A 27,273-nucleotide genomic window follows, 5' to 3' on the forward strand; every position below is an offset into this window, starting at 1 on the left:
GCAGAGGATCAAGTAGGTAAAAAGACGAGGGCTAGTAGAAATCCTTGGGTAACAGAAGAAATATTGAATTTAATTGATGAAAGGAGAAAATATAAAAATGCAGTAAATGAAGCAGGCAAAAAGGGATACAAACGTTTCAAAAATGAGATCGACAGGAAGTGCAAAATGGCTAATCAGGGATGGCTAGAGGACAAATGTAAGGATGTAGAGGCTTATCTCACTAGGGGTAAGATAGATACTGCCTACAGGAAAATTAAAGTGACCTTTGGAGATAAGAGAAACACTTGTATGAACATCAAGAGCTCAGATGGAAACCCAGTTCTAAGCAAAGAAGGGAAAGCAGAAAGGTGGAAGGAGTATATAGGGGGTCTATACAAGGGCGATGTACTTGAGGACAGTATTATGGAAATGGAAGAGGATGTAGATGAAGATGAAATGGGAGATAAGATACTACGTGAAGAGTTTGACAGAGCACTGAAAGACCTGAGTCGAAACAAGGCCCCCGGAGTAGACAATATTCCATTGGAACTACTGACGGCCTTGGGAGAGCCAGCCCTGACAAAACTCTACCATCTGGTGAGCAAGATGTATGAAACAGGCGAAATACCCTCAGACTTCAAGAAGAATATAATAATTCCAATCCCAATGAAAGCAGGTGTTGACGGTTGTGAAAATTACCGAACAATCAGTTTAATAAGCGACAGCTGCAAAATACTAACACGAATTCTTTACAGACGAATGGAAAAACTAGTAGATGCCGACCTCGGGGAAGATCAGTTTGGATTCCGTAGAAATACTGGAACACGGGAGGCAATACTGACCTTACGACTTATCTTAGAAGAAAGATTAAGGAAAGGCAAACCTACGTTTCTAGCATTTGTAGACTTGAAGAAAGCTTTTGATAGTGCTGACTGGAATATTCTCTTTCAAATTCTAAAGGTGGCAGGGGTAAAATACAGGGAGCGAAAGGCTATTTACAATTTATACAGAAACCAGATGGCAGTTATAAGAGGCGAGGCACATGAAAGGGAAGCAGTGGTTGGGAAGGGTGTAAGACTGGGTTGTAGCCCCTCCCCGATATTGAGCAAGCAGTAAAGTAAACAAAAGAAAAATTCGGAGTAGGTATTAAAATTCATGGAGAAGAAATAAAAACTTTTAGGTTCGCCGATGACATTGTAATTCTGTCAGAGACAGTAAAGGACTTGGAAGAGCAGTTGAACGGAGTGGATGGTGTCTTGAAGGGAGGATATAAGATGAACATCAACAAAAGCAAAACGAGGATAATGGAATGTAGTCGAATTAAGTCGGGTGATGTTGAGGGTATTAGATTAGGAAATGAGACACTTAAAGTAGTAAAAGAGTTTTGCTACTTGGGGAGCTAAATAACTGATGATGGTCGAGGTAGAGAGGATATAAAATGTTGGCTGGCAATGGCAAGGAAAGCGTTTCTGAAGAAGAGAAATTTGTTAACATCGAGTGTAGATTTAAGTGTCAGGAAGTCATTTCTGAAAGTATTTGTATGGAGTATAGCCATGTATGTAAGTGAAACATGGACGGTGAATAGTTTGGACAAGAAGAGAATAGAGGCTTTCGAAATGTGGTGCTACGGAAGAATGCTGAAGATTAGATGGGTAGATCACATAACTAATGAGGAGGTATTGAATAGAATTGGGGAGAAGAGGAGTTTGTGGCACAACTTGACGGGAAGAAGGGACCGGTTGGTAGGACATGTTCTGAGGCATCAAGGGATCACTAATTTAGCATTGGAGGGCAGCGTGGAGGGTAAAAATCGTAGGGGGAGACCAAGAGATGAATACACTAAGCAGATTCAGAAGGATGTAGGTTGCAGTAGGTACTGGGAGATGAAGAAGCTTGCACAGGATAGAGTAGCATGGAGAGCTGCATCAAACCAGTCGCGGGACTGAAGACCACAACAACATTCGACCTTTATGTGAAACTTGGTTTTTAAATAGAAATAATCGATATTAATCATTGTTTTGACTCCTATCATTTAGCAAACTTGTTACAGTCGTTAATTAAGTTCAAAAATTTAGAAGTTTTCCACAAGAAAGCAAGTGTAAGTAAGAAACAAGAAAATGTTGACCATATTTACATCTACTCCTATTCTCATTAAATCACACAACCCACACACCCACCCACCCTCCCACCCGCCCACCAACACACACACACACACACAAACAAATAAACAAACAGCCAGCTACGACCAACAAAAGGAAATTGAGCTGTGCAGTGGTAACACAACACAAAAAAGACTTCACGAAGTCACATCATAATAGTCAGCATCATTATTGGCAATGTAATAGAAAAGAAGCATTCGCATTCGTACCGGGATAATTTTGAAATCTGAAAGAAAAATCGTAGCAGTTCTGCCTCAGCACCGATGTAAAGAAAAGACTACAAAATTTTTACACGTGCGTTGAATTTGAAGGTTTAAAAATTCATGAAAATCTCCACCAATATGTGTAACCTTTAAAAACTGGCCCAGATCATGAACAGTTCAGTAAAAATTATCACAAATTCAGTTGTCAGTTCGCTAGCGTATCTTTTAACACAAAACGAAAACTTGCAGAAACATTCTCCTAGTAAGCAGCAGAATCTTAAAACTGACTTTATCGAATGTTCTTTTGATAGAGATGTAATTGCTGATAACTGAATTTGTTCTGTTCGATATAAAGTTGAAAAATAAAGCTGACCTTACTGAAGATATCATTCACGCAGAATGGGTTATACTGTGGTACATTGGTGCCAAATTGTGGGCAGAAACATAAAGCAGGAAATTGTACTTAAAAATAAAATGGTGTGGGAAAGATGACACTTTCTAGAGTGCGAAATCATACGAGGGCGTGCTGAAGAGTAATGCCTACGAACCTTTTTTATGTAAAAGCCCGTCAAGCTTTTTTTAAAAAACAACCCTGATTAATATTCTACATCTTTGTTCATAATATATACATTTTTATTTCTCACCGTAGCCACCCTAGAAACGAACGCATTCCTTCCAACGAGAGCTTGTTGATACCGTCACTGTGGAATGTTTGTTGACAGAGCCACAATATCATTTCTGCTTGCGCCTCATCATCACTGTCAATGTGAAGTCCTCGAAAGTGTTGTTTAACTTTTGGAAACAGATGAAAATCGGATGGGAGCAAGTCGGGACTATATGAAGGATGAGCGGTGACGGTGAAACTAATGTGTCGGATTGTTACAGATGTCAGATCTCTTCCGTTTCATGTAAGCACTGGGCATTCGACGCACCAACCATGTGCACAGTTTTCTGTAATTTTAAACATTTATATTGGCTGAGATCCAGCAACCGAGCGTTAACTTAATTACAGGATGTCAAATTGATCGTGGTTTCGACGACACTAAGGCGGTCTTCATCAGAATAAAAATTACATAGGATTACATGTAAACACACCATAGATGAAAAATATCTGAGCAAAAATTCTCTCGTTATTCTTATGACAATTTATATTTGACGAGAGCATTTTTTCTCAGATGTTTTTCATTCATGGTGTGATTACATGTAATCCTATGTAATTTTTATTCTGATGAAGACGGCCTTCGTGCTGTCAAAACCATGGTCAATTTGACAATAATTTTGTGCAACCGAGGTTGCTGTACATACGTTCTGCAGTACAGTGTTTTGTACTGCAACTCTGCAATAACGGCCTGTACACGTTCTGGCGAGGCGCCACGCTTACCTGAAAGCTGTGTCTGAGTCATCCGACGATTTCCTCTGACGAGTTCGTCAACTCTGTTCTAACGAGTCTCATCTGTTGCCGTACGCGGTCATCCACTCGGAGACCTATCATACATTTTGAGGTGTTAACACCACCGTTTTCTACATTGAGAGCACGAACAACGCAATGCAGCACATCACTGGTGTCGACACAACCAACGGTCACCGTACACAGCTTTCATTCTACTACGGGTTGCAGTTGAAGGTCCGTTTTCTGCGGTTACAAACTCGATTACAGCAAGCTGTTTCTCAGGCACTGACACTGTTACGTTAGACGGTGTCATGTTACACGCTACAATCCAGGACCCCCTAGCGACAGACGGCTGCAACTTGCGTCAGCGAACAGGGAAAGTCGACCGTGTAATACGCATGACAGTAATACCTCAACCGATATTGAGGACGGAATAAAAAATTCGCAGGTATTACTTTTCACTACGTCCTCGTATTCAAGGTAAATCAGTTTAACACTGATTTGTCGATCTTTATAGAGCACTAAGAATGGGTGGTGTACTGAGTTTTCCCGCTATATCTTGCCACTTGTGACGTTACTGTTCTTATAGCTCATCTGAATATCAATATGAACTTGTAAGCTTAGCAGCCAGTGACATTGGTGAGTTCTGAGAATAAGTAATACAGCACATCTGAGCTATGGCCAACTCGAGAACATTTTTTCCTCGCACGTAACATGTGGAGTAACCCTACCCCCCCTCACCCCCTCACCCCTCTTTCCCTCCATGCTCCATTGTCATTAGTTGCCTTTCCTTCAGCTTTTATTTATTTTACTCATATCATAAACACAAGAAACCGTTATGACGCTGAGTGGTAGTGTTAACGCTTTTCACGCGATGGACTCGGGTTTTTTAAGCCGGTTATAGCACCAATTTAAACTTACACAGCATTCACTGAAATTGCATCAGATGAAGACATTTGGACCGAGCAACATGACATTTATTATTTACTTACCGATAAATGTCAAAGCAAAACTCTGTTATTATAAATACGTTACCTTGGATCTTGGGGAATACGATGCGTGCATGATACATCACAGGCATACGTCGCCGTTGAGGTAGGACATACGGTCTAAACTAGAATGATCGAGCACCGCCTGTGCCTTGGCTTCCAAGATCACTTGACCTCAGTCTTCCTGGTTTTTCTGTCCAAGACCTCAAAAAAGAGGAGAACTGCAGCAACAACCGAGCAGTACTGCAAAATTTAGGAGATGATCCGAGGTTGTTTTGAAAGACTTCGGAACTGCTAGCAGAGACGTGTATAATATTGACTTTAAATGTGAGTACGCACGTATAGTAAATTGTGTATCGTGCTGAAGTAATATTATCTTGATTGTATTTTCTGTTAAGGTAAGCTCTGGGCGAACTTTGAGCCAAATCACATCGGGGCTTGACCTTAAGGTATACATTTAAAATTCAGTTACAATAAGCGGGAAAGTATTTGATGACTCGCGAACTCGTAATCACATACTCGCAGTTATTTCCACAACGACTAGTTTGCAGACCTGCGCTCATTGGAGCGTTTCTGCTTCTTTATCGTATACAGTGACCTGTGTTAGTATTCGCTACTAATTATGATACTCGCTGTTTTACGACAGGTACCTCTGGCATCCCTCTAAGCATGGTGTTGCAAGAGGCCGATAGTGTTGCATGGGCTTAAACTGGCTCTGCTGTGGTAGCAATGGATGAGCCTTAGCACCGCGTTTAGGGCCACAGGCACTCGGATTCGGTCAGCAGAGTGATGGCAAGCTGTCGTGGTACGGTAGCGAGAAATGACTTTGATGTGATTCGTCTGCTGCTGATAAGAAAATCGGTGGTGAGAGATGTCTGAAGGATTAATGAAACTGCTAATCAGCAGCAGAGCAGTGGCATATAGCGTTTAGTGAAGTCGAGTTATAGTGGAAAAAACCGACACCAACAATAAATACATTAAAATTGTTGGTTGATCTGGGGAAGGGAACCAAACAGGGAGATCATATATTAAATGTATTTGCAGTTCCGAATATGGACTACCATATGTTGTATAATGAAATGACGACAGTGAAAATGTATGTCGGACCGGGATTCCCCGCTTTTCTCCTTACCATTAGACCATACGAGCGGGACTCACTGCCAGACAGCATACGGCCATGTGTCGTCTACTCTGTGTCTACAACCTGTACTCGGGCATCCATTAAGTATACTCCCACACAAGGAGGAACCATTTTAATTGAAAGTCGTTTGCCCGGATTCGGCGGACAAATACGACATTGCAGTGCCTGTGCTATTCCGAATTACGATGCAAAATTCCTTTGAACATGCATGCATATCAGAAGGTACTTTACTTCGTAATTCGAAATGACACAAGTACTTCAATATCGTAACAATGTGTCTTTATTATTAATCGGAAACCTATTGTAAGACGATTGAATCTGTTTCTCGATTCGTACCGCATCTTAGTTTGGGACAAGAGAGAGATAGAGAAAGAGAGAGAGAGAGAGAGAGAGAGAGAGAGAGAGAGAGAGAGAAAGAAGAGACGTTTAAGCCGGCAAGCAACGAGACCATAACGGTTACCAGTTCAGTTCAGCCTAGTTAATCTTCAACAACACTCAAAAGAAATAGTTTCCTAGAAATAAGTACGGCAATTATTTTCTCTTTCTTTTCATTTCAATGGTAGTTCCAGAAGAGGACCGTTCGAACAGGGCGATTGAGATATTCAGCTTATCTCGCAGTATAAGAACACACAAATCACGAATTGATGAAAACAGAAACTGTTTCTCGCTACTGTATTTTGTTTCCTTTGCTTAATATCTCGCACATTTTCCAACAGATTGAGATGGTACATTCGCTGAGATATTGCATTTGTTTTCGCGTCCACCAGGGTTCGAATCCGTGTGTCCTCATGCCGGATTTGTAGTTTCTGGATCATTTGAGGCAGTTGCTGAAATAGTTCTTAGAACAGGGACACGTCTTATTCCTTTCTTCAAACATCTCGAACTCAGATATTCCGTTCCTAACGGCACCATTGTCCACGAGACACTACTCTCGAACGCATCATCTCTGCGGTCTCAGGTTCACATCATAAATAATTCTGGCCGTCAAACATCTTGTCATATCCACATTTATAATCATTTGTGTATTGTCATGTACTTAACATGTGATAAAAATTTCATTTCACGTACATACGGGCCCATGTACTAATTTTTCGAAATGTTACTGTGTTTCTTTGCAAGATCATAGTTCGCAGATTTAAAAAAAAATGATGAAAGGAAGCAGTAAATTCATGAAAATGAAAATTATGAAGTGAACGTGTATCTCTGCAACAAGGCGGTACGAAAAGTAATATGTCGCCATAAAAATTGTGGGTTAAACTAGAAAAGGTGCAATTGGTAGTCCAAATACTCTTGTGTTATATTAGAGTTAGTTAGAAGAGTAATATTTCAACGTTGAAAGTATGGACATTGCAAAACTTGGTTATTGGAGGTGTCGGGCATTATATCTCACGATCAAAAGTATTACCCTACTATTTAATAACTGTTTTCCCTACAATTTTTATGTAGTCTGCATACAACATGAAACAATATTACGTGTAAGGTTTAGTGGGCATCAGAGATTTTAATACAAAAAGTTCATAGTTTTCATCTTTTGCTAATTTTGTTACAGATCTGTGTCCCTCTTACAGTCAGCAATGAGTGTGTCCATATTCACTCTTCTGTTCATCAACATGGGAACCCTATGCTCCAGCTTGTTTGTCGTTGCCGTAGTAAGTATATCCTTTTACTTTTTCTTTCTGAAAAATAAACATGGCGTATTTATTAGCTTTTTGTTACACTAGCTTTTAAAACGCAGCACAAAGTGGTTCAGAGATTGGAATTGTGTTCAGCGAGATAAGCAAAAGTATACAATCTGTGACAGCTGTCCCCATGGTGCATTTATACTAAGCGTGGTTTTGTGTAAGTATCGTTTAGAAATACAAACAAAAAACTAGACTTTTCTTAGCAATTTTATTTTTACGTGAAAGCCTGTACTTCAGTATACTTTTCTAAATAATTCCCACAAATATTAAGGCACTTGTCGTATCACACAGCCATCTCTCCTCGTAGAAATGTCTCCTAATTAGGCAACAGCTGCATAAAGCACACTTCTTGACATTTGAGGAAACTCACCCTCACTTTTTACTCAACTTTCTGTACCAAATCGTTAATAATGACTGAACGCCCCCAACTTCGTTCCTCAACTTGCACATTCGTTCAGCCGTCTGTGAATACTCTCACTCATTTCCGTACTATCCTGTCGCTCTGAATATTTACTCCATTCTCTTTCGCGGTCTGATGGTGAATTTTAATCCGCTTTCATATCATTAGCACTAGGGAAACTAATAACAGCTCTTATATCACAATGGTCGGGTTTCGCAATCAAGCCACTTCAGATACTCACAGACAAACGTAAATACAGCGAATATTGATGAGAATCGAGCATTGGTATATTTTCATTTCAGAACGGTACACGCTTCGTACCACGGAGACACAGATAACACTAAATACATTCAACATTAGTAATTAACTGGTAATACAAAACACAGATTCTCTAAAGAAAACTGAAACCGGTGGCTATGTAAAATTTATGTTGAGTGATGTGAGGGTTCACTGGGGATGACATTTAGGTATAGTTAGGAAAAAAGCTGTTGCGTTAAATAGAGTTATACCAGTACGTCTCCGACCACAACTTACTCATGTGTCATCATATACATGAAAACATTTCTCTTGGAAAAAGAAAGAAAGACCAACATCGTACTTTCGCATGGCAGACTCTGAGGCGTTGTTCAGCTGCCTAATCAGGAACAGTTTACTTTCTCCACACACAATGACCTCTTTCTTCGCGGTGTGTGAAAATTATGTCTCAAATGTGTCTGACGAGAGTAGCACTAACTCTGTCCACAAGCCCTAGAGGGGCCAGTTGGTTCCGGCCATCCACCGTGTCATCCTCTGCCAGTGGGGTCATTGGGTGTAGTATGGAGAAGCGTGGGGCCAGCAATCTCCTCTCTCGGTCGTTATCAATTTCTGTGGTCTGAAGCCGCTACTAGTCAGTCAAGCAACTATCAGTTGTCATCACGATGCTGAGTGCAACCAATTCTAGTCCACCCACCATTGAAAAAGTCCTGATAGTATCAGGAATCGAAGACGGACCCTCCAAATGGTAGTGAGCTGCGCTGACCACTAAGTTACAAAGGCTGACATCTGTTGAGTGTAGATGACCGTAAATAGGGCGTGTATAGTGTGATGATATGTTTGTGTTGTGTATGATGAGAGAGGGGTGAAGGTGAAACGCTGTGCTGACACATAGGCTACACCACTAGAATAGCGCTGAAGAGACCGCTGTGTTTAACGTCCCCAGCTGATGGAAGGATCATCAAGAGTCTTACAGTTCAGGGATCATTGTGGGGAAGTTTGGAATTTAGGGAAGGACGTCCATGCAAAGTCCATCGTCAGAAACATTAGGCCGTGACTGCAACCTCTTTCCGGTCATTTCCGGATTCGACCCGAGTACCACGAAGTTGAAAACTGCTGCGCAGACGCACAGACGTACTTTAACGTTACGTATACCTTTTGAAGCTCATGTATCATAAACATTTTTCTCTTTTTTTTTTGACCATAAAAGTTTGTTGTTGGAGTTGTGGTTCACCCCGCACATTCCTCCTGTACTCTCAAAACCTACCGGCTGCAAGATATAACAAAACCGCACAAAGAACTCATCATAGTAATATCATATGCAAAAACTCGTGCTGTGGGGTAGCTATTTGCGATATTTCTATAAGTGCAAAAAGTGGGACTGACAGAACATGCAAAATGACAAAGCAGGATTGGCTAGAGGTGAAATGCAAAACTATAGAAGCACGTAGGGATATGATAAAGGTAGACGCAAAATATAGGAAAACTGAAGAAACATCATCATCAGGAGGTAAGATGATAATCAAGTACCAAGCAAACAATGGAAGATTCAAATGGTTCAGATGGCTCTGAGCACTATGCAACTTAACTTCTGAGGTCATCAGTCGCCTAGAACTTAGAACTAATTAAACCTAACTAACCTAAGGACATCACACACATCCATGCCCGAGGCAGGATTCGAACCTGCGACCGTAGCGGTCGCTCGGTTCCAGACTGTAGCGCCTAGAACCGCACGGCCACTCCGGCCGGCAAACAATGGAAAACCTAAGGGTAGAAAGAAGAAAATGAGTGACTAATATAAAGGACAGAAATTGTAAAAGAATTTTATGGATAGGGAAGAGGAATTGGTTGGAGGTACGAGGGTTATTCCAAAAGTAAGGTCCGATCGGTCGCGAAATGGAAACGACTATGAAAATCCGATAAAGCTTTGCACAGATGTGTTGGGTAGTGTCTCTAGTATAACCCCAGTTAGCATCACGTCGCTCTTCTCATTTCTGAGCTCGCAGTGAGTGCGTAAAGATGTCTAGAAAATAGTGTCTGCCGCCAAGTACGAGGGCCTGGTGAGAAATTTCGCCTGAAGCTATGCAGCCAACATTACATAACTGTCGTGCTGTTTCGTCTTCACGACAATTCTCAGCCGCATTCTGCAGGGGCAATGAAGATGCTCCTGCATCGTTTTCAAATGGAAATGTTAGATTACCCACAATACAGTCCGCAATTATCTCCCCCTGAGTTTCATCTCTGGTCACATGAACCGCTGTCTTTGAAGACAACATTTTGACACAGACAACGAGGTGTAGGCCAGCGTGGAGAATTGGCAGAAAGCACTGGCGGCTGCCTTCTATGATGAGGCTATTGAAAAGTTGGTACAACGCTATGACAAAAGTCTAAGTCAGAACGGCGACTACGTAGAGAAGTAGCTGAAAGGTGTAGCTAATTGTTACAAGTAAAACATTTCTGATGTTCACTGTGGTTTCAATTTGGCAATCAATCGGACCTTACTTTTGGAATAACCCTCGTATTTAGGAGGTATGGTACTGTGAATAGAATGTGACAGAGCACTGAAAGACCTAAGTAGAAACAAGACACCTAGAGTAAATGACTTTTACTCATAATGAATAATATCCGTCAGAGAAACAAGCGTGACAAAACCGTACCATCCGGTATCCACGCTATATGAGAAAAGCGAAATACCCACAAAAGTTCAAGGTGAAGTTAACAGTCTCGATGCCAAAGAACGCAGGTGCTGACAGTTGTATTAAGGAACTATCTGTTTAACAGGCCTTGGTTACAAGACAATTACAATGGTAATTATTTACACGTGAATGAAAAGACTCGTAGAAACCGACCTGGGGAAGAATAGTTTGGATTCCAGAAATATGTATGAACGTGCTTGGCAATACCCAATCCATTACTTAAAATGCAGACTGAAAAAAGACAAATTAAAAATTATAATATCTGTAAATTAAGAAACTGTTTCTGATAATGTTGAGTGGGATACACTCTTGGAAATTACGAAGTTATCATGGATTAAAAAACAGAAAGTGAAAAATCATCTACAGAAACCAGGCAGTAATTGAGGAACGAGTCAGAGATGTTTGTAGCCTATTAACCTTCCTCCACGTTATGCAGTTTGTACATTGAGCATACCCTTTAACCAAGGAGACATTTGGTGAAGCAATTAAAAATCACGAAGAAGAAACATAAATTTCTTTTTACCAATGATATCGTAATTCTATCACAGACAAGAAAGGACATGGAAAATCAATTGAATGGAACGGCCATTGGTTTTAAAATAGAATATAAGATGGATATTAATAAAAGGAAAAAAAAGTAGTAGAATTCAATCATGTGATATCAAGGGAATTAGATTAGGAAACCAAACACAAAAAGCATCATATGAGTATTACTATTTCGGCAGCAAAAAGCTGACTTTAACAGAAGTAAAGATGGTGTAAATTGAAGTAAAGTTTTTCTTTAAAAAAGGACACATCTAATATCTAAACTAGTTTTTGGGAACGTGGCCTTATATGGGAGTTAAATGGTGACCAAAAACAGACCAGACAAGGAAAGAATAGAAGCGTCTGCAACGCGGAGCTAGAGAAAATGGTCTAAAGGTGGGCACAGGTCTAATTATGGGCACCCCTCACGAAGAGATGGGAAGTGCTGCAGTCTGGCGACCAGGGCTGAGAAAGGTGCCTGTTGTTGATAGACGGTAGCAGTGGACAGTTGGAAGCATTGTTTTAAGCAGTGTAGCTAAAGCGTCGGTTATTGTGTGAATTGGTGTTTGTTCACGACTGCAGACGTTTGGCAGGTATCTGAAATGGTTTTCTTTTTGTATCCTTCTGAATAGTTTAAAACAATTTCTCAGTGATATCCGGAGTAACGGAATCCTAAGCTACTTTTAGAACCACGTTTTACGTTACACACGCTTCTAGGTTAGACTTGATAGTGGCCATGTTGCTTAAGAATGGTTGGTGTAAATATGGACCCACTGGGTTGGTGTAAAAATGGGATCCTATTTACGGAGGGCCCATAATTACTTTATTTCTTCTCTTAAAGAGTGTAAAACATTTAAATAATTTTATGGGGATATGGTTGGTCGAATTTTGTTTGGATATCATATATACAATCTACACAGCAACAAATAAAGGAATAGAATTTTCAAATTGCGATAATAGACCCTAGTGCTTTTTTTCGTCCTTGCAGAATGCCGAGAACGAAGATGCACTGAGAATGTAAGAACCAGAGGCATCAGTGGGATAAATCTCAGACGGTTTGTGCCATAGCAGCTGTGTAAGCAATGGAGGCTTCCGTGAAAGGTGCAGCAAGAACATTCAGAGTGCCTCGTACTGCTTCACAGAGATTACGTAAACTTGATAAAATCCCTGAGCAAGCAATGCAAGAGACAAAGCTTAGAAGGAAACCGATTTTAAATGCAGACCTCGAAAAATAGTTTCTTATCTCCTTGAGGTGGAGAAAAATTCTTTGGTTGAACTTTGGCGGATCTGAGAAGAATGACATTTTTACTTGCCCGGAGAAATTGTTTGACAACCCTTTTCAAAGGAGGAGATGCGGCCGAGCTTGGGCTGACCTTTTTCTTGAGAGACACATGGGTGAACTGTCAATTCGCAAACCTTGTGCAACTTTATATGTCAGAGCCTTAGGCTTCAATAAAAAGAAGGTGATGATTTTCTTTGACTTATTGGTAACGCTTTCAATAAACACTCATATCTAGCAGACCGAGGGTATAGCGTGGACGAGACAGGCATGTCGTTTGGCCAAAACAAAATTCCAAAAGTGATAGGGGTGAAAGGGAAGAAACAAATTGTAGCTCTAACATCTGCAGAAAGAGGGGCTACAATCACAGTTAACGAATGTATGAGCGCTTCGGGACATTGGGTCCCGGCAATGATACTTCTCCCTAGAAACAATATGACCCAAGTTCTAATGAGAGGTAGAAATTGGTAGAGCCCATCCTTCAGAATGGGTTCAAAATAATTTATTCATCGAATGGCTTGTTCGCTTCATCGAGAAAACATGTCCGACTGAACAAAGGCCTGTTCTCCTGAACTTGGATGGTCATTATAGCCACGTTCTAAATCCAGATCTGATTGACTTGGCGAAAGAATACCACGTGACTATCATCTCACTTCCTCCACATTGCACCCACAAACTGCAGCCTCTAGATAAGACGTTCATGGGACCTCTTAAAACGTACTACAGCGAGGCAGTAAGAGTGTGGTTGCATCACAATGGGCGTCCTCTAACACATTACGACGTCATGGAGGTTTTTCGCCAAGCCTACCTTCGTACCGAATCAGCTGAGACACTAATAACTGGGCTGTACTCTATGAGCCGTTACATCTTCACCGACGCTGATTTGATAGCTGCTGAGTTGGTTGCAGGAAAATCTTGCTCCACAGTGGAACATAGACTTAATGTTTCTGAATCACATGTTCCTCTAATTGCTACCTCTGGACCATCGACACCATCTACTTCTTCTTCGAGTTATCCTGATGTACAGTCACATCAAGATCTAGCTATGACAGTTTATGCAATTTCACCATTCGACATATCTCCTGTCCCCAAGATTGTGAAGAGAACCACAACGCGGGTACGGAAAGCAGCAACCGCCTGCCACATCAATGAACCGCCATAAAAAGATCACTTGACAAAGTCGCTAGACGAAAGTGGAGTCAAGAAAAGGTTGTTGAGAGGAAAAATCTAAAGGCCTTCAAAAAAAGAAAGTTTGTTCCACAGAACTATCTGACTCATCATCGGACTCTTCAGGTTCCTGCAGCCCTCACCTTGTGGGCAGTGATAATGACCTTGATGTGAACGAAGGGGTACACTAGACTCAAGCGAAAGCTCTAATTTAGATAGCTGAATTTATTAATAATTCAAATTGCATAAAATAATAGTACAACAATACAATGGTCGAATATTGTAATTATGTACATGCAGGTTTTACTATACTATACCTAACTTCTAACAGTTTTGACATGTGTATGTAAGATGTGCTTTGTAAGTGAATTTTTTACACTTAATACGGATTTTTGTTATCAGTTTTTTCACACAGATGACATCTGCCTCCTGGAACGATTTTTTTCCGATTGGTGTCTCAGACTCTTAGAACATATTCTGAGCTGACACGTAGTAAAGTGTCTGGAACAGAATTACCTCCTCCAAGCCAACAATACTAGTTCAACAGCCCAAGTCATACTTTCCTCACAGGACGTCCTGTAAGCTAGGGATCAAAGCAGTCACGTACGTGTAGCATTTTTAGAGTTCCGAAAAGGATTTAATAGAGGAACATACCCAAGCTTATTAACGGAAGTACAATCATTTGGGTTTTCTAAGTAAATGTGTGACTGGACTGACCATTTATTGGTGGGAAGAACGGCGTATGTTATCTTGGATTGAGAACTGTGAACAAATGTAGACGTTTCTTCAGGCTTGTGTAAGGGAAGCGTGTTTAGGACCTTTACTATTCATGTTGTATATTAATGACCTGGCGGACTCTATTAATTGTAACCTCAACGTTCTGAAAATGATTTGACCCATGATGAAGTATTGTCCGAAAGAAACTGCATAAATATTCAATCAATTCTCGGAAAGATTTCAAAGTGGTGCAAAGACTGATAATTTTCCTTAAACGTACGATAACCTAAAATAGTGCTATATTTATATGTATTTACATTACTATTTGTTTCTGGCCTCAACGACAGGCTTATTTTTTCGCTTATCAAAGAGCGACGGGTGCTGTGTTAAAGAGCTTCATTGTTATGACGTGTGTCTTAGCGGTTGTATGCGCTTGGTAGCAGGCCGCACTGGCTTGGTGTGTGTTTGTTGTGTAGAATGTTCGATCATGACTTATATTGTGTATGGAACTGTTGGTGTATTAGTGGTCTCTAATTCCTATTCTATTTATGGTTCTAACTGGAACGTATTTGCGTATAAATTTCATATTTTCTTTCATACAGCTGTTGCAGAGAGATGGAAATATAGGAAAAGCGATGAATGCACTTTTCTCAATACCTGATCTCCTCTACGAAACTACAATTTTCTGCATTTATGCGCACATCATGACCGACCAGGTAAGTGACTAATTGTATGTTTTACCATTGCTCTGCGAAAATGTCTTCAATTTTTCCTTTACAATGAGCTTAGTGCACGTAAAGAGAGAAGAAGGAAGGATACATAGGGAGAGGATAGGGGGATTCTGCGCCTGTTATCTTTAACATTGTTCATTATTTTATCTGTTGAAATTGTTTATCATTTATTTAATTGCCTTCATTGCTCGAGAATGACAGATGCAAGAATCTTTATCGATTTGATGGTTCGACACGTTATGGGTAGATTTGAATAACATTGTGACAATTTTAAAAGTATAGGCAAGGAATTTAGATGTGTTTCTCTGTCTTAAAAGTATAGCTTGCTGGCCATTTCAGTTTTTTTAACCGAAATGTTTCGCGTACAGCTGTTGTCGAATGTCACTGAATATTTTGTTGAAGGTTAGCTACAGTAAACATGAACAATCATTACACAAGTATGTTCAGTATGTACACAGATTAAAGACAAACATAGAGATCAAGTCCTATACACTTAGTTTTTATCAATTCACGAAAGTTGCCTGCACAATCAGTAGAACATTTTCCTCAGAAAAATCCCATCTGTATGACAATAGAAATCTGCATGAAAACTGTAAAACGTTTTTCGTGAAAGTCGATAATGTCTCATCCGTACTGGAAAAATAACAAAAATTTCTCGTTAGCTTCGACTAATTAGACTTAATTACTACATTCTATATGAGGATATTATGCAGGTGGAACACAATAACTACAAAATACCTTCTCAAGGAGAACTTTAACTAGGAAAACAAAGTGTAAAATGAAACCTCCTGGCAGATTAAAACTGTGTGCCCGACCGAGATTCGAACTCGGGACCTTTGCCTTTCGCGGGCAAGTGCTCTACCAACTGAGCTACCGAAGCACGACTCACAGCCGGTACTCACAGCTTTACTTCTGCCAGTACCTCGTCTCCTACCTTCCAAACTTTACAGAAGCTCTCCTGCGAACCTTGCAGAACTAGCACTCCTGAAAGAAAGGATATTGCGGAGACATGGCTTAGCCACAGCCTGGGGGATGTTTCCAGAGTGAGATTTTCACTCTGCAGCGGAGTGTGCGCTGATATGAAACTTCCTGGCAGATTAAAATTGTTTTAATCTCATTCTGGAAACATCCCCCAGGCTGTGGCTAAGCCATGTCTCCGCAATATCCTTTCTTTCAGGAGTGCTAGTTCTGCAAGGTTCGCAGGAGAGCTTCTGTAAAGTTTGGAAGGTAGGAGACGAGGTACTGGCAGAAGTAAAGCTGTGAGTACCGGGCGTGAGTTGTGCTTCGGTAGCTGAGTTGGTAGAGCACTTGCCCGCGAAAGGCAAAGGTCCCGAGTTCGAATCTCGGTCGGGCACACAGTTTCAATCTGCCAGGAAGTTTCATATCAGCGCACACTCCGCTGCAGAGTGAAAATCTCATTCTGGAAAGTGTAAAATATTTATCCTAAGTGAGCATTACGAGTACAGTTGACTCTCTGCCATGAAAAAGAACAGAATATAAGTTTAACATGCTGAGCCATTCCCTAGGACCATACCCTTGCCTTTCAGTACGACTGAGATTTGGTCTAAATTACAGCTCAACTGTTTTCAGCCAAGAAGCTGTGGGGTTCTTAACTGAAAATATTTTTGGGAGGTAGTAAATTGTTTTCTCGTGAATGGAACAAATCTGACTGCATGGAAAAGGATTGCCCGACCTTTCGCTAAGATCGAAAACCCACAATTACTTTGTGATTACCGATGAATCACCGTCTTTCCCGCTGTATCCAAAGCCCTATATTATATTGTTTAGGGCCAAATTACTGAATACTGACACAAATTCAGCTTATGTAACATATATTAGTTCGACTTTGATAAAAGTAGTAACACAAACACTGTATTAATTAAGGTAACTAACTGAGGCAACGATACTAATACTAGTAGACTCCAGCAAAGTTTTCCAGACCGTCAAATTTGACGTACTGCTTAAAAAATGCAACAGCTAAAATATTCAGGTTGTATGCTGAAGCAGTTACAGAGCTTCTAGAAAAACAGACACCAACGAGTTGTCTCTGGAAATGAAAAGTTCTGCTGAAAACATGTTCTTTTAAGAGTGCCAAAGTTATCAGTTTCTTTGTCAATGACATCTCATCGCATCTGTCCTCCTGCAGGTATCATATCCATGTCGACGATCTTCAGTGTTACCCAAGTGGTAGACATGAAAGAATCAATACTACCATCTTCCACTTGAATGACGATCTGTCTTCATTTGTAAGGGGGGTCAATATCTGGGACTTAAACTAAATGCAAAAAAGTCTCAAGTAATTTTAGAATCCCACCAGAAATTAATAAGTTAAGAATTCCGCTTACAATTGCCTCCTATTCTTCACGACAGTATTTGAAAGAACTTATCAAAAACATTAAAGAATTTGCGTGACCTTCTCAACAGGGCAGAAAACACGGCCATCTTATGCAGAGATAATTCCGACTGCCTCTATGTGCTTGAAAAATTTCGGAACATATTTCCATGGGGTGTGGAACGCAAACTTCTGCAATCACTCGATCTACCGAAGCTCCAGGTAATCCAACACGGAACGAGTGAGAACTAACAATGAATGCTTGTCTGCGCTGTCCATCTGTTTCACCCAGTCAGTGCTTCAAATGCCCAGTTAGGTCGCCGCAGTCAGACGACCTATGTGACTGTCGAACCCTGTGCTTACTTCATCGGTGCTCGGTGCACAAGAACACTAGTGCTTTGTATCGGAGATTAAGTAATTCAACATAAGGCCTCACTTATCTAGTACTCTAGCTGTGTCCAACTATTAAACAACATTCTTTTGTGTTGCTGCTGTCCGTCTCTGGAATAAGACGCTCTCTGCTCACAATTAAACGGTCTGTTACTTTTAAGAAGTGAAACGCTTCTTTTTGTCTCTTCCATAAAGTTTCCGGTAATACCACTGTAGGATCACTTTTCCTTCCATTAAATTTATTCTCCCATATACGTTTTTTGGTCTTTTAATTTATGATACGTAGAAAGTCTGATTAGTATTATCAGGTTAAATAAACCAAAAAATAAATAAAAGGTTACGAGTTACGGTATTTACCTTGCACCCAAAGGAATCCTTCCGAAATCTGTTATTGGAATCGAGAGATAGGGCTTGTTTTTATTTAACTTCTGCGACAATACGAACAAAATAAAAAAAAATAACCTATAGAGTTTGCGTGTGTATATGTATCTTACGTGATGTTACTCCATATCTGCTACAGTGTATCTCATTAGTGTGATAGAGCACCATCGCTGTGCTGTCTTCATTTGTACATTTGAAAATTGTGTTTGCCAGCTCAGGAACTTTTATCACATCTAATTTTCGAATTGCACTATTCAGCTGCCTTCTGCCCAGTACGGAGCACGTCTGCGGCTTCTAGTCATAACTACACACTATCGGTCAAAAGAATTCGGACACGTCTATGTAAGGCGGTATTGATCAACAGATGTCACAAGAAGGTAACCCACCTGTATAAAAGAAGGTGGGTGCATTGTGTCGTCAATAGAGAATCGGTGTCGGCAAACTTAGTCGTTCGGTAGAGCTCAGTGACTTTGATTTGAACTAGTCACTGGACGTTACCTGAGTAACAAATCCATCAGGGACATTTCAACCCTTTTAAATCTGCCAAGTCAACTGTTGGTGATGTGACTATGAAATGGAAATGCGAAAGAACAAACACTGTAAAATAAAAATGCCGTGTAGCTAGGGCCTCTCGTCGGGTAGACCGTTCACCTGGTGCAAGTCTGTCGAGTTGACGCCACTTCGGCGACTTGCGTGTCGATGGGGATGAATTGATGATGATGATGATGAGGACAACACAACACCCAGTCCCTGAGCGGAGAGAATCCCCGACCCAGCCGGGAATCGACCCCGGGCCGTTAGGTATGACATTCGGTCACGCTGACCATTTTATTTTTTTTATCTCAGTTTGTTCGTTATTGTTCGTTGCATGTGTCCGGGGCGGACGTCCATGACACCTGTTCAGGTTCATCGTTGATCTGTTCACTCAGTTTTTTTTAGTACAGAGAGCAACTAACCCTCTGACCGAACACGTTGAGCTACCGTGCCGGCAACCACTCAGCTACCAGGGGCGGACAACAACACAGTTAAACTTAGTCTAAGCATATCTCACCTGCTGACACAAAGGGACCGTCAAGCATTGGAGAGGTCGGTTGTAAAAAGTCGGATGAAACCAGCGGAAGGAATCACTTGTGAGTCCCATAGTGCCATACCGCCATCTAGCACGACGAGTGTGCGTACGGGAGTTGGAAAGAATGGGTTACAAAGGTCGAGCATCACGTCATAAGACGCAAATCCCTGCAGTGATCGCCAAGCAACGCTCGAGGTGATGTATGGAGCTCCATCACAGGACAGTTTATGATTGGAAACGAGTGATTTGGAGTGATGAATCACGCTGTACCCTGTAGCAATCCGGTAGAAGTGTCTGGGTTTGGCGAACACCGGGGTGACCAACTCCATGATGTGTGGGGCCAACAGTAAAGTTCGGAAGAGCTATTCTTAGGGTATGGAGGTGTCTCACCTGGTTGCCCTGTGGTCCCCTTAACGCGCTTAAGAAAACGCTATATGCGAAAGGATATGAATACATTTAAAGCATTGTGTGCTGCGTACAATAGAGGAACAGTTCAGAGACGATGCTTGTATCAGCACGAATGCACCCTGTTATAAAGCAGCAATTTTGAGGCAATGTTTTGGGATAATTGCATTCCTGAAATGGAGAGACCCGCCCAGATTCATCTTTTGGATGAGTTAGATCGGCGGCTTCACTGCACAACCCAGCGTCCAAAAAAAGTTTCGGTTCTTAAGGAGAAATGGGCTACCATTCCTCCATGCCCATTCACACACTCACTGAAAGTGTCCCCAGCAGAATTACAGCCGCCATAAAGGCGAAGGGACCGCTAGTTTTGATCAGATAGTGTAGTTCGCTAAGCGACTAGAAAATCCCATAAAATCAATTCTAAGTATGGAATTTGGTGTCGGCTGTTACGAGACAACGATCTCCGCAAGGGTGTCACCTTTCGGTGAAGACAGGAAAAAGGATTACTAGACATTGAAAACTGTGACTGAGTAATTTTAAGATCAGGTTACCCTCCATTCAGAGGCTGCTGCATGCAGCGACTGTTATTGAATGGTAAATAATAGATTTCAGCTGTCAGTCGTCCTTTCGAAATTTTATTGGCAGATCTAGATTTCAGCTAGAAACTGGCCATTCTCAATGTACCATCAGTTTTGATCAACGTATGTAATGCCTGTTGGTCGGGCTTCATTCACAGTTCATTGAATATTCAATTTTCACTTATGATTACGAAATATTCTCCTGCAGATTGGACCCTCAAGACTTTCCCTTCAATCCTCAAAGAAAGGAAGCTGAAAATGTATCTGGGCTAGCTGAAGAAAATACTGATGAACCTAATGCAAACATATCTCTATAAGCCCATCTTTATACACGATACGGGTGGTTGCTGACCTTGACTCTTCAATATAGAAGTCGAATCAAAACACCCTCAGCCGTTTAAATTTCCAGTTGTTATTTTATTTGAGTAACTAATTTAAACGCTACATTACGCCATCTTCAGGCCTCCTGAGCTACGTGTAAGAAGAATCCCACCACTGGTCCAGCCTTCAGTGGCTGGTACCCGTAGATTTCTTCTCAATACAACGATCCCTTCGATCCACTGAATGCTCGCACCTATTTTGAATGGACCAGAGGTGAGATTCCTCGCACATGTCGGTCAGGGGACTTGAAGAAAGCGTAATGCAGTGATAAAACTGGTTACTCGAATAAAATAACTGGAAATTTAGACAACTGGACGTGTTTGGATTCGACATTTTATAGTGCAATCGTAGGTATGTGTAAGGCCAAAATTAAGCAAGTAAATGTACCTATGTGATATCATTACAGAAGATGGCACATGAATTCATGCAGTCTAAAAGGTAAGGGTTTCTGTTAGTAAAGCGAAAGGAAAGATTGAAAGAGTATTGAGAAAACACCGTATTTACATATGAACCAAACACTGCTAAAACGATTGTCTGAAGTTCATTTAACATTCCACTGAATGTATCTATCCAAGATTTACTAGTGAATTTTATGGGGATAAAATTCACTAGTAAATCTTGGACAGACACGAAAATGTAAGATGATAATGTTGGTAGAAAACTATGGAAACAGAATCCTACTTGAGAATAAAATTAATTTTGGTCACTTCTCGAGTCAATATGTAATAGTGAAAAGTTCTTATGTCTAAAAGGAAGATAGATGTACATAAACTTCCTTGACGAATTTGAGAGTATCGTGGTCGTTGTAACATACTGAACCTTAAAGTAGCGGGATATTTCTCTTCCACGGAGAGTAGAAGCACAAAAAGAATTTTGCATCCACAGTTAACTGTTCTGGTGTGTGTTACGGGTGGCTGACGGAAATCCTGTTCGGAGAAGATAAAACTATAATTTACTCTTAAGAGTTCATTCGCACGGCATAATCGTTTAAATACAGTACCAAAAAGTATCCCAAGTGTCGAAAATTCAGTAACATCGTCAGGAAAAGCGGTTTTGTTATATATCCGCACACCATTAAAAGTTCTTGCCATAAATAAAACTAAATTAAGAACACAGTGCCGCGTTTTCAGAACACATTTTTACCAGCTCCATCTTTGTGCGGTGAACAATTTATATGTTGGCGCGCGTTTAATGAAATATGTTACGACCGCGTTGCGTTGCGGCATCTGGTAACTCCTCTCCACGCCTCCTTGTGTTCTCGTTTCAACAGAGTATACTCCCTCTGGCACGAACGTAGGCATAACGAGAGTCCTGCTTCCCATGTGAGAGTTGCGCGTGGGATAGGAAAGGGGTAGAAATGATGCTGTTGGACAATGTACCTTTCACCAAACGTTGAGACGTATGTAGATGCATGTGCTGGTACAGATTTGTGGACGATGTAAGATAAACGATCTACCAAAGGAAAAAAAATTGCCTTCATATGGCCGTATATACAATCGGGCTATGCTTAAGAATAAGGAAAGGGAACAGCAAACAAAATTTTGACAGAAGACGGATTGCAACAAATGTAATAATAAAAAATAAAATGTAGCTTCAAAACTACGAAGAAATATAAATAGTGCCTCAAAGTGCTGTTGGTAACTGAAATAACAATCATGTGGTACACAGACTCTGTCGTATTCTACACTGAATTTGCACCTGATTGAGCTCCAGTTTTACCCATAATGTACAACACATCCCTTGAGCGAAAGATTGTGAGCACTGATTGGGAAAGAAAACCGCAGCTCGCAGCTGCCTGCAACAAGGGTAACAGAAGTGACCCGCAAAGCTGCGTGTTTCAAGTTGAGTATAATAGAAAAACTGTTTCATGTCCATTCGTAGACAGTACAACTATCTTATAAATAAATATAAAAGACCACTGTCTAGCACCTTACTCACGTAGAACTAATATTGGAAAGGAAGGAGTTACGCTTATTGAGACGGAACACAAGATAAAAAACAATGAGCCAAGTAGATTTTGTAGTGAGCAACAAACAGATGTGTGTGCTGGTGAATTAATACTGAAAAATAAGCCACTGTAATTGTAAGTTTATTTAAATTCCCAGTTGCAAATTTTTAACTGTTTGTGAGGAATTTGGATGCCTTAACGTGCTGTCTGTCAGAGAGCACCAAGCAGTTGACAGTCTGCAGCAATATCAGTGTAAATTTTTTAAAAGATTCCGACAGCGAAAACGACCTGAAAACCTGAATCATATAATTTAATCTCAGCAATTAACTTTGTGTACAGATTTAGGAACTCTCGGAACCGAGGTGATGCAAAACATTTTTTGATGTGTTTATGTTACCTAGCCATTTTTATCGTCTATCAAAATATATAGACGTAGTAGCTCGCGTAAATACTAACATGTTTTATGTTGCTTCTTGTAAACGTTGCCATTTGTACAAAAGAAACTCGGTCTCGTCGGATACTGCTTTCTTAAATAATTTTTGTATTTTTATGAAAGGTGGTTACCAGGAAAAAAGTAAATAACTAAATAAATGTGTAGATAATGTAATTACAAAAGTCAGACAAACCCAACCGGACAAGAAGCTGCCGAGATACCAGTTGCTTATAATGGAGCCTGAGTTTGAGCCCCGTTAGAAATAACTAAGGTTTAGGCTCTTCGCCTGGGTTACAGTTCGTATCCGATTATCAGCGAGAGAAAAAAGGAAAAAAAAAGTATAGATTTTTTACTAACATTATCAGTGCAATGAGTTTTGTCTTATGGAAAAAAGGGATTAAAGTGATTTCATTTCACATGCAATTGGCTGGTTGCAGGATATCTAAAGATAGTTCGCAGATCGTGGTAAAGTGGTTAGCGTCGCTGTGTTTAGATGCCGGATTCCGTGGATAGATTCCCGGCCGGCTCGGAGGTTTTCTTTGCTGGTTTCTGGACTTTTGTATTCTTCTAATCGCTTCATCCACCTTCATCATAGGGATGCGCAAATCGCCGAATTCGCATTAGTTGGAAAGACTTGCACCAGCAGCCAAGCAACCCTAGACGGGGTCTCACGGCCAATAATGCCATACCATCACAGACAAACATACAGGAACAGTTACATATCCTGAGAATTCAGGCTTGCCCATTGAACAAGTCCGGAAAGAAGGAGGAAAAAAGCGCATGTTGTCATGCACCTGAGCATGCTACTCTCGTAACGTGCCTCTCCTTTCCCAAGCTCGTACTTGTTCTCGAACATATTACCCGTGCGCATAATAGTAACCGACCACATAGCTTTTACCCATCTTAACGAAGCACAGCACTCTGTAATGTCGTCCGTACAGTCGTTCCTGTGCGTAACAGAAGTAATAAACCCTTTTCAGAGCGAGAGGCTGATGTACTCCGCCTTCAGCTGCGGCTGGGTCAACAGTGACGCTCGCTTCAAACGCAGCCTGGGCATCTTCATGATGGTGACTGTGCGCCCGATAGTGATCACGGTGGGCAAGACGTGCACACTGTCCAAGCAGATGCTGATCCAGGTGAGCGAACCGATGTAAAGTATAGTGAAAACAGTAAAATCACTCCTGTAGCCAATAGTAAACTGTCTTGTAGTGGAGCGCGGTGCGGGACAGCCGTGGGAGAAGGTATGCAGAGCGTGTTACGTGACACATAAATACTGTACGTTCGCACTGGGGGACATTTGTTGTTGTAACAGTGAAACGAGTTGCCTTGTAACATTTCTTTTACCGAAATCGGTACCTAATTGCGTTAATTAGTCTACTAGGAAAACACTAATTAACAGTCACAGTAAATTACTGACAGTCATTCACAGAATAAACCAGTAAAACACACTGTTTTAAATGTTTGTTCCTGTAACAGTGAAAAGGTCCATCTTTTGAAGTGGGTTCCTACTCGTATCAGTATATAATCAGCGGACTGCAGTCTCTACACGTTCGAGCAGATCAGGAATTTAGGAACATGTTGTGTATGTAATCCTTCGAAACTGATCAAGAGCAAGTATATGAATTGCTGATGTATAGACAAATATTATAAAAAGTGAACTAAAATAATTTACTCCAAATTTTCTAAAACCCCTCCAGCATGTCAAGAGCACTAATTAGCGTCATTGTGTTTTTACGTGAGGGTTCCCGAGATTTTAGGCTTGCAGTGTGTATGTGGTTGCTGTAACTTTTGTTCTGTAAGAAGAAAGTGAGCACCTAATCTTTTTTTAGGCTTATTGTCATGTGACTCGCGAAGTGATTTCATTATATTTATATTTTTGTTTTCTTCGCAGGTCTTGAATGGAGCGTACGGCTTACTGAATTTGCTCTACTATCTACATAGCAGCAACTGAAACGGCACCAGAGAGGCAGACCTGAAGAACGCAATGAATGTGCTACACACTGAAAAACCACCAGAAACAACTGTAGTGTGAAAATTTAAATGTTTACTGTAAATGTGAAACAAGCCTATGTTGATAGTATACCAGTCAACCGTTGTTCCACGAAGTATCCATAAAGATCACTTACGTCTTATTAGTTAATGTGATATCCAAGCAAATGAATTCATAACTGAAATGTATGTATGTATTATTTTTATATGTGGGAAACGGACCGGTATACCCTCACTACCTGTCAATGGAACGGAAGAAGTGTCCAATCTAGTCTTGCCCTACACGAAGTTGTTCCAAATATTAATGTTTCATGCCGGCGTTATGCAGAACATAGGTATGTTGTGGCGATTTATATTACAGTATGCGTGAGTCTCCGGATTGCAAATAAACATATAGATATTAAATCTAAATCGCAGAAGCGATGACTAAATAGCTGAAACGTCATGCATCTAAGCTCCACGCTACCCAACAGCAGAGGTGTATTCCACTATCTCTAAACTTTTACCATCAACTTCCACAATATCGCGGCTGAGTGCCTTCTATAAACTTAAAAGAACTAAGTAAATCATAATCTTTTGTAGTATTATGAAAAACTTGATCACATTTAAGATAAATAACTGACTACTAGATACATAGGTTTATGTTATCATGACGCCATAAACAGTATTATCTTATGAAAGCATAACTGTAGTGCAGTCCTGTAGGAAGTTACAGAACTAAGCTCATCGTGTTCTGTAGTTTTGAGTGGAGAAAGTTCAGAGGAAACATGAAAGTAGCAGTGCGCTTTGTTCTGCATCATGGACCTGCCGAGCTCACTACCGAAGGGGAGAAGTGTGTGAAACAACGCTTGAGACTTGCACCTCAATTACGCTTCACGATATACGGTACAATCCTGTGCACAGCACTTAAATATGCAGCTCTCCAACAGCAATTAGTAACCGACAGAATTTTGGTAATAAAACTATTTTTTAAGTACAATGAAAATAATTTGGGAGTAGTGTTGTCTATTACGATGTAGCAATGTTGACAAGCATTACGAGACGTAGCCTTTCTAAAAACTGTTAACTTTAAGTAATTTTCTTTTTTGGTCATCAGTCTTCTGACTTGTTTGATGCGGCACGCCACGAACTCATCTCCTGTGCTAACCTCTTCATGTCAGAGTGGCACTTGCACCCTACGTCCTCAATTATTTTCAGTATGTATTCCAAGCTCTGTCTTCCTGTACAGTTTTTGCCCTCTACAGCTGTCTCTAGTACCATGGAAGTCATTCCATCATGTCTCAACAGATGTCCTATCGTCCTGTCCCTTCTTCTTATCAGTGTTTTCCACATGTTCCTTTCCTCTCAGATGCTGCACAGAACCTCCTCATTCCTTACATTATCAGTCCATCTAATTTTCAACATTCGTCTGTAGCACCACATCTCAAATGCTTCGATGATCTTCCGTTTCGCCGCGAGGGATTAGCCGAGCAGTGTAGCACTGCAGTCATGGATTGTGTGGCTGATCCCGGCGGAGGTTCGAGTCCTCCCTCGGGCATGGGTGTGTGTGTTTGTCCTTAGGATAATTTAGGTTAAGTAGTGTGTAAGCTTAGGGACTCATGACCTTAGCAGTTAAGTCCCATAAGATTTGAACACATTTGAACATTTATCTTCCGTTTCGGTTTTCCCACAGTCCATGTTTCACTACTATACAATGCTCTACTCCACAAGTAATTTATCAGAAATTTCTTCCTCAAATTAAGTCGGATATTTGATATTAGTAGACTTCTCTTGGCCAGGAATGCCCTTTTTGCCATTGCTAGTCTGCTTTTGATGTCCTCCTTGCTCCGTCCGTCATTGGTTATTTTACTGCATAGGTATCAGAATTCCTTAACTTCATCTACTTCATGACCATCAATCCCGGTGTTAAGTTTCTCGCTGTTTTCATTTCTGCTACTTCTCATTAGCTTCGTCTTTCTTCGATTTACTCTCAATCCGTACTCTGTACTCATTAGGCTGTTCATTCCATTCAGCAGATCATATAATTCTTCTTCACTTTCACTGAAGATAGGAATGTC

General features: G+C 40.7%; 1 protein-coding gene and 1 non-coding gene across 2 annotated transcripts in view; one reads left to right on the plus strand and one right to left on the minus strand.

Moving 5' to 3' along the window:
* The window catches only part of LOC124744309, an 84,579-nt gene extending 63,797 nt beyond the window's left edge, over positions 1–20,782 (plus strand). Inside the window, exon 4 of the mRNA XM_047248928.1 lies at positions 20,674–20,782. Coding sequence (XP_047104884.1) covers positions 20,674–20,782 — 109 coding nt within the window. The remainder of the gene's footprint in view (positions 1–20,673) is intronic.
* Positions 16,117–16,191, minus strand: Trnas-cga. The gene has a single exon. It is a non-coding gene; the product is annotated as a tRNA-Ser (tRNA).
* Positions 20,783–27,273: the final 6,491 nt, after the last annotated feature.

Source organism: Schistocerca piceifrons, chromosome 1, assembly GCF_021461385.2.
Source record: "Schistocerca piceifrons isolate TAMUIC-IGC-003096 chromosome 1, iqSchPice1.1, whole genome shotgun sequence".
NCBI lineage: Eukaryota > Metazoa > Arthropoda > Insecta > Orthoptera > Acrididae > Schistocerca > Schistocerca piceifrons.